Genomic DNA, 8,338 nt, shown 5'->3' with positions numbered 1-8,338 from the left:
CTTCCGTAGATGGACATTTAGGCTGCTTCTGTGTCCTGGCCGCTGTAAACAGTGCTGTTCCTCTTAAACCACTCAGTTTTGGAGTGATTTATTGCACAGCGCTAACAAGTACACCCTCCCCAGTTTGCTTTTCTCTAGTTCTATCTAACCCTTGTAAACGGAAATAGCATTAACACCGTTGTAATAATGTAAATGAATTGTTTTTTTCCTTACAGACTCTTGGGCTGTATCTTGGGCCTTTGGAATCAGAAACTCTGAGGGTGATATCCAGAAATTTAGGGTACTTTTCAGTTGGATTTTTGGATGCTCCTCAGTATTTGAAGTGAAGTGAAGTGAAGGGAAGGGAAGTGAAGTCACTCAGTTATGTCCGACTCTTTGCGACCCCATGGGCTGTAACCTAACAGGATCCTCAGTCCATGGGATTTTCCAGGCAAGAATACTGGAGTGGGTTGCCATTTCCTTCTCCAGGGGATCTTCCCGACCCAGGGATTGAACCCGGGTCTCCCGCATTGTAGGCAGACGCTTTACCATCTGAGCTACCAGGGAAGCCCAATCTGCCATTAAAAACAAATTAATATTTGAATATTAAAAGACAGGCTCCCCATTTCCTACCTCTTCCCCAATCCTGGTACTAAGTGGCCAAAAACTTTTAAATTAAAATGCCATGTGATAACAAGAGATTTTGCTAACTGTTCTGGGAGTAACTTACAAGTTGGGAATACCTATGCAGGACCTTCTTAATAGTCACTGCTCTGGGTTACCGATTTCCTTCTATGAAATAAGTTGTAACTAAAAGTCAACCTAGTTTACAAAGCTTTGGAGTTCTCTACTGAGTTGTCTACTGAAGTGTCACGGTATTTACAGGGGCTCATCTTGGGCTGCAAATAGACTGTGTCTTTCAGGAGGTCTGGGCTGCTCGTTTCCCATCCCAGTCACGCTGGTAGCTGGGTTTTCCATTAGTCATCCCTAGTTGCAATGAGGAAAAGGCAATGGGACTATGAACGGTTTTTATTTGTGTGTGTTTCAGTATTTTCCAAATAAGACAATGAGTGGCTCCTGGGACTTCCCTGGCAGTCTAATGATTAAGACTTTGCCTTCCAGTGCAGGGGGTGCAGGTCTGATCCCTGGTCAGGAGTCAAGATCCCACATGCCTCATGACCAAAAGAAAACAAAACAGAAGCAATATTGTAACAAATTTAACAAAGACTTTAAAAACTGTCCACACCAAGAAAACCTTACAAAAAAACAAAAGAAGTAGGGTTCTTGATACTCTGGCATCCTGATTCTCTCACCCTTCCCCCAGACCCTTCACAAACACCCTGCCCATCCCTTTGGTGGCTCAGGAAAACCCTTGTGGTTAATGAGTCTCAGAAAAAAAATGAAGTGAAAGTTTAAGTAAAAGAGACAACATCTAAAGAATGGAGGGGACGGGACACAGAAGACCCTCCACCACCACTGAATCTGGGAGTGAGGCACGCCAGTAACACAGGATAATACTTCTGGAGACCCTACAAAAATATTCTGCACATCCCTTCAAAAGTACCACCCGTTATCCCCACATCAACCATCAAGAAACTCCATGTCTTGGTGGAGTGGGCAGTGAACAGGGCGGAGTCTCCGCTGAAAGAAAGCAGAGCTGCAGGACGCCTGGGTCCACACGGTCCCCAGAGATGTCTCTGCCATCGTTGCTGCTGCTGCTGCTGCCACCGTTCCTGACCCTGGAGCCCGCTGGGGCCACGCTGATCCGGTACTGGGGACCCCCATCACCCTCAAACCTGGGACAGTCTCTCTCCCTCTTACCCTCAAGTCCAGGGCTCCCCAGTTCAGAGACTCCCAAACCTGGCACCCCAGCACCCAGGACTCCTACCTTTTCGGTTCCTGGGTCTCCAGATTGGGCTTTCACCCACTGAAGGGTCCTCCCTGATCTCTCCTGAGACCCAAGCCCTTTCAGCCCAAGGTTCTTCACCCTGAAACCCTGGGTTGGGGCCCATCCCAATCTTCTCAGTACACATTTTTGGAAGGACTCGGCTGGTCCCACTTTGAGCTGTGATGATCTGATACTGAAATCTCCAGACCTCTGACACCCCTCTTCCAACAAAACTTGGAGAGACAGGTCTGACATTTAAATTGAGACTCCCCCAGTTTTCCATCTTCCAAATTGTTGAGGTCTCAAGAAGTCCTGTTTTAGGGACCCCTATGACCTCACCCCCACCTCTGTTGCTTCCCCCAGTCTCTCCCTTCCTCTCCTCTCTTCTCTCCACTTTCTGGAACTCTTAATGGCAGAAGGGGGTCTACTTTTCCAGGAAACATTTTATCGCCACTTCACATTCTTAAGCCTCTCAGAGATTGAGTCATGGGTGGTGGTGGGGGAGCGGTCATGGAGAGCAGAGCCCCAAGGAGAAACTACAAGCAGGTACAAAAAGATTATTGCACATGATGTTTGCTAACCTACTTTTTCAACCTAATAGATCATGGCCACTTCCCTAGTCAATGTTAAGAGCCGTGATTCTCTGAGTATTGACTCAGGACCAACAACACTGGCATGAGCAGGACCCAGGAACCTGGTAGAAATGCAAATCTTTGGGCTCCGTCCTAGACACCTACTCAATCAGAAAGTAGCAGTTCTAAAATTTATTTCACTTTTGAATTTTGTATTTATTTGGCTGCACCAGGTCTTAGTTGTGGCATACAAGATCTTCTCTGCGACATGTGGGATTATTAGTTGTGGCACAGTAACTCTCAGTTGAGACATGTGGGGTCTTAGTTCCCTGACCAGGGATGGAACCTCGCCTGTTGCAGTGGAAGCTCGGAGCCTCAACCACTGGTTGCGCTGGGTCTCCGTTGCTTTGCACGGGCTTTCTCCAGTTGCAGCGAGCAGGGGCTACTCTTCATTGTGGTGTGAGGGCTCCTCGTTGCAGTGGCTTCTCTTGTGGGGGACACAGGCTCCAGGCATGTAGACTTCGGTAGTTGTGGCACATGGGCTTAGCTGTTTCGTAGTGCGTGGAATCTTCCTGGACCAGAGATGGAACCCATGTCCCCTGCACTGGCTGGCAGAGTCCTATTCACTGTGCCACCAGGGAACTCCTATATGCATTCTTTTTCATATTCTTTTCCATTGTGGTTTATTACATGATATTGACTATAGTCCCCTGTGCTATACCGTAGGAACTTGCTGTTTATCCATTCTATATATACGATATTGATAGTTTCCGGGACTTTCCTGGTGATCCAATGGCTAAGACTCCAGGCTCCCAATGCAGGGGGCACAGGTTTGGTCCCTGATCAGGGAGCTAGATCCCCCACGCCACAACTAAGAGTTTGCATGCTGCAATTAAAAGACGTCACATGCTGCAACGATGGCCTCTATCCCGTGTGCAGCAAGCAACACCTGACACAGCCAAATAAATAAAATATTAAAAAATATTGATAGCTTGCATCTGCTAATCCCAAACTCTCAATCCATCCCCGAATATGTTAGAATCTTGGGAGAACTTCGTGTACGTCGGAATGGCTTATTTTACATTTGGAATGTCTTTTATTGAAACATTTTGGGGACAGTCTGCTTGGGATGGTTTGCTCTTTGGAGAGTCTTCAGGGGAAATCTGTCATTGTGGTTTGGTAGGTGTCTGGGCGGGGGTGTCTGGAAGGTCACTTTTGTAGGGCTCCTGGCAGTGACCCTGATGCTGGGAAAGATTGAAGTCTGGAGGAGAAGGGGACAACAGAGGATGAGATGGTTGGAAGGCATCACCGACTCGATGGACTTGAGTTTGAGCAAGCCCCAGGAGTTGGTGATGGACAGGGAAGCCTGGTGTGCTTCAGTCCATGGAGTTGCAAAAGGTCGGATATGACTGAACGACTGAACTGAACCGGTAGTGACCATTACTCCAGGGCCATGGAAATGTTTACATTGTCATCATATCCTCTTTGGGGAAGTCTGTTATGGAGGATCTCTAGAAAGAGTAGCTCCTTAACTGTTGGCATCTCTTCCCCCACAGGATCCCACTTCGAAGAGTCAACACTGGATTCAAGGCCCTGAACCCACTGAGGGGATGGGAGAAGCTAGTGGAGCCCCCCAGTTTGGGGGCTCCATCCCCTGGGAACAAGACCTTCTTTGTGCCTCTCTCCAATTATATGAACGTAGGTCACAGCCCTACACAGGCTGCCACCACCCCCCCGCACTTCCTCCAGCCCCCACCCCAACCTTCCTGCCTTCAAGTCAAGCTCTTCATCCACAACCTCTCCTGTTTTGCCATCAGGCCCAGTATTATGGAGAAATTGGGCTGGGGACCCCCCCACAAAACTTCTCTGTCGTCTTTGACACTGGCTCCTCCAACCTCTGGGTTCCATCTGTGAGATGCCACTTCTTCAGTCTACCCTGCTGTGAGCTTTTATGGGGGAAATTAAGGTTGAACTCGGGTAACGGGTAACGGGAGAAGGAGGGCTGGGCCTGGTCTTCCCAGGGTTTTTGAGGACCTGTTCTCTTCCAACACACCCTCACAGGTGAGTAGGCCAGAGGGGCAGGAGGCGCCGGGAAGACCTCTCTTCCCCAGTGACGTCTCCTTGACCCTCTAACCTAGGGCTCCACCACCGCTTCAACCCCAAATCCTCCAGTTCCTTCCGATCCAATGGGACCAAGTTTGCCATTCAATATGGAACCGGGCGCCTAACCGGCATCCTGAGTGAGGACAAGCTGACTGTGCGTGACCTTGTTCCTGGGACGGCGGGAGCCTAGAAGCAAACGATTTCTAAAATTATCTGGTTTAGGGAGGGGTTTGGAGAGGCGGAGCCTCCTGAGTAAACAGACAGACGCAGCTTCGGAAGTGGGAGGCGGGGCTTCCTGGAGGAAGGAGGGTGGGGCGGGGCCTCCTAGGCAAGGGTAGGCCTTTGCCAGGCAGAGCTTCTTAGGCAGTTGGAGGGCTTCACAGCTCCAGGGGGTTTTGAGGATCCGACCTGGCATTCATGCCTTGGTTTGGGAGACCTCAGCGTTATGTAGGTAACGTCCTCCCGGAAGTAACTCAATCCTTTTGAATCTACCCCAGATTGGGGGAATCACAGGTACAACAGTGACTTTTGGGGAGGCTCTGTGGGAGCCCAGCCTGGTCTTCATTTTTGCCCACTTTGATGGGATACTGGGCCTCGGTTTTCCTGTTCTGGCCGTGGGAGGAGTTCGGCCCCCGCTGGACAGACTGGTGGACCAGGGCCTACTGGATAAGCCTGTCTTCTCCTTCTACCTCAACAGGTAACGGGCGAGGGTCTACCTTCCTCTAAGTCCTAGTCCCAAGGAGGAAGTCCTGCCCTCCTTCAGGAAGTCCCTTGCCCAATAAAGGAAGTCCCGCCCTCCATTCAGGAAGTCACTGTCCCAATAGGAGAAACACCTGAACCCTATTCAGAAGTTCCACTTGCTAAGCAACACCTTGAGACATAGTAAAAAAAATTCACCATCATTTAAAATGTTTCACGTTTCAAAGCTCAAATCAGGAAATTCCATGCCCTACCCCATCAAATACTGAATTTAAGAACCCCATCTTCAGCATAAAGAAATCCCAATTCCATTTGGGAACACACATCAGAAGTCAGGAATTGCCCCCTTTTAACCTAAGAAGTCCCATCTACCTTTTAGGAAGCTTAAACCTTACACTCAAAAAGCCCCATCTGTCATTCAGGAAGTCTGCCAGGAGGAAATTCTATGTCTTTTAGTTATCTGGAAGTCCAACCCAGGAAGTCCCATCCACTTTTCTTCTTTTTGCCTGGGTCAGCATAGTTCCCCAACCAGGGATCAAACCAGTGACCCTTGCAGGGGATGCACAGAGTCCTAACCACTGGACTGCCAGGGAATTCGTCCACCTAACACTTAGAAGATCCTGTCCTTCCACACTTCTGGGAAGTCCCCACCCTACCACCGCCTACACCCCACCACCACCCCCCACCCCTCCCACCCCCCGCCCCATTCCCATCACTCTCAGCCAACCGAAGAAGTCTAATTCCACTGAATGTCTAGACATGCAATTCAGAAAGTCTCATCATCCACCTGGGGTGCCTCACTCCTATCAATCATGCCACCCAGAGCCAATTCAGAAATCTCAATGCTCTACTCCCCCCAAAGTCCTGCTTTCTATGAGCAAATCAAGAAGTCCCATGCCCACTTCAGGAAGCCCCCCAAGACCCTGAAATCCTAACCTCCCCCAAGAAAATCCCCATTTCTCTTCACTACTTGCCTTGCTTCCAGTCCCCACATTGAGGTCCTGCCTGCATCCCACTATCCCAACTAGATCCCAGACATCATTCCTTTGGCATGAAGTCCCTCCCTTGGCCATTCTTGGGGCTGACAGGAGAAATTCCCATGACACCTACAACTGTCTGCCTCTGCAGGAACCCTGAGGCAGCTGACGGAGGAGAGCTGGTCCTGGGTGGCTCAGACCCAGCACACTACATCCCACCCCTTACCTTTGTGCCAGTCATGATCCCCGCTTTTTGGCAGATCCACATGGAGCGGTGAGGAACCTGGCCTCCTAGGTCTGGGAGGAGTGGGCTAGAGCCTAAACTCCAATGTCCTGAGGAAAAGGGAGTCAGGGATCCAGATTCCCTGGGTCTGATGGAGGAGGGGGTTGTGGGCCTGGACTCCTAGCTCTGAGGGAGGACAGGGCTGGGGGTCTTGCCTCCTAGGATGCCAGCTCTAATGACTGCCCATTTCTTCCTCACAGTGTTCAGGTGGGCACAGGGCTGACTATCTGTGCCCGGGGCTGTGCTGCCATTCTGGACACAGGCACATCTCTCATCACAGGACCCACTGAGGAGATCCGGGCCCTGCAGAAAGCCATTGGGGCAATCCCCCTGCTGATGGGGGAGGTGAGGACCTGGTGGCTGGTGCACGTGGGCTGGGGAGACTCACAGGGATTTAACAGTGGTCACTGTACAGGATGCTCTGGCCTGAAGGTGGGAATCAGATGGGTAGGAGGGCATCCCAGGGCAGAAAGCACTGGACCTTGTGAGAGGTTGGGGGACTAGCGGGAGGAAGCAGACACCTCCCTAGAGTCTATCCTGAGTGTCACAGTGTATAGAAGAGGACGGTGACCCAGGTTTACTGGATGAGAGTGAGTGAACATGATGAGTGTAAGACCAATTACATATACCTGCAGGCCCAATATGGCCCGTGGGCTACCAGTTTTTGATTTTCAATTAAAGGAAAAGAGGACCTGATCAAATGGGAGCCTAGGATAAGTGGCAAGAATTATACAGGAGTAAGGAAGAGCCAGTAAGGCTACATAATACAGTAGAGCCTGACCACACAAGGTCTTTAACACCTAGTTGCCCAAAATGGACATGACCCTGCTGCACTGGGGAGCCACAGAAAAAATTTGAGCCGCGAAGGAATCCCTCATCTCGGACTTGTTCCTCTTTTTCCTCAGTACTACATCGAGTGCTCGAAAATCCCAACGCTCCCCACAGTCTCCTTCCTTCTTGGGGGGGTCTGGTTTAACCTCACGGCCCAGGACTACGTCATCCAGGTAGGTGGCCGTCACAATGACGCCAGAGTGACGCATCTGGAAGGGTGGGGCTGGGAGTGAGACGTCACTACGTCCAAGCTGGCGGCACAGAAACATATCTAGTGGTGGGCAGGGCGATGCTCTGGCTTCTAGGAGAAAGGCAGGCCGGTGGCCGTGACACCTGTGACTGGTCTTATCGCCTTGTAGATTACTCGGAGTGGCTTCAGTGTCTGTTTGTCTGGCTTCGCGGCTCTGGACGTGCCTCCGCCCTCAGGGCCCTTCTGGATCCTCGGTGATGTCTTCTTGGGTAGCTACGTGGCTGTCTTCGACCGTGGCGACAGGAAAAGCGGCGCTCGAGTGGGTCTGGCCCGCGCTCGACCTCGAGGACCAAGACAGTGAAGGGGCGAGCTTGCGCAGGCGCAGTCCTTCGGTTGAGGCCCTGGTTAAGCGCATGCGCACTCCCTAATTTAAAAAAAAATTTACTATTTACCTCAAACTTACCGAGGTCGCTTCCTTTTTTCTTTTCTTTCTTTTTTTTTTTTTTTTTTTAGGGGGAGAAAAAAAGTTAGTGTCCGGCTTTCTGGAGTTGAGACAGAAAGGCATTGCTCCTTTTCTCCCAGATCACACCGGTGGGAGGACCTTGTACTACGAAGCCCATGAAGCCCCTCGCCTACACTGCCTCTTCTCAAAGGCAGCCGACGCCGCAGAGCATCACGGACGTTGTAGTCTGAGCGGTGTTCACGCGCTGACGTGGGCGGGCGTAGCCACAACACGCGTAGGAGGCGACAGGTCGCGACCGCAGCGACAGGTGGCAGTGGGGGGGTGTCTGAAACCGTAAAGGGTTTCCCAACCTT

General features: G+C 50.8%; 1 protein-coding gene across 1 annotated transcript; it reads left to right on the top strand.

The window, feature by feature from the left end:
• The first annotated feature begins 1,427 nt into the window (after window positions 1-1,427).
• NAPSA (napsin A aspartic peptidase) lies at window positions 1,428-7,980 on the top strand. The gene is made up of 9 exons (XM_043899923.1): window positions 1,428-1,747; window positions 3,996-4,137; window positions 4,257-4,380; window positions 4,578-4,696; window positions 5,040-5,239; window positions 6,370-6,492; window positions 6,702-6,846; window positions 7,407-7,505; window positions 7,692-7,980. The coding sequence occupies exons 1-9, from the start codon at window positions 1,671-1,673 to the stop codon at window positions 7,881-7,883; spliced, it is 1,221 nt and encodes a 406-aa protein (XP_043755858.1). The 5' UTR covers window positions 1,428-1,670; the 3' UTR covers window positions 7,884-7,980.
• Window positions 7,981-8,338: the final 358 nt, after the last annotated feature.

This window comes from Cervus elaphus, chromosome 4 (genome assembly GCF_910594005.1).
Source record: "Cervus elaphus chromosome 4, mCerEla1.1, whole genome shotgun sequence".
Lineage (NCBI taxonomy): Eukaryota > Metazoa > Chordata > Mammalia > Artiodactyla > Cervidae > Cervus > Cervus elaphus.
The sequence above is the reverse complement of the archived record's forward strand: the minus strand, read 5'-3'. Positions and strand labels throughout refer to the sequence as shown.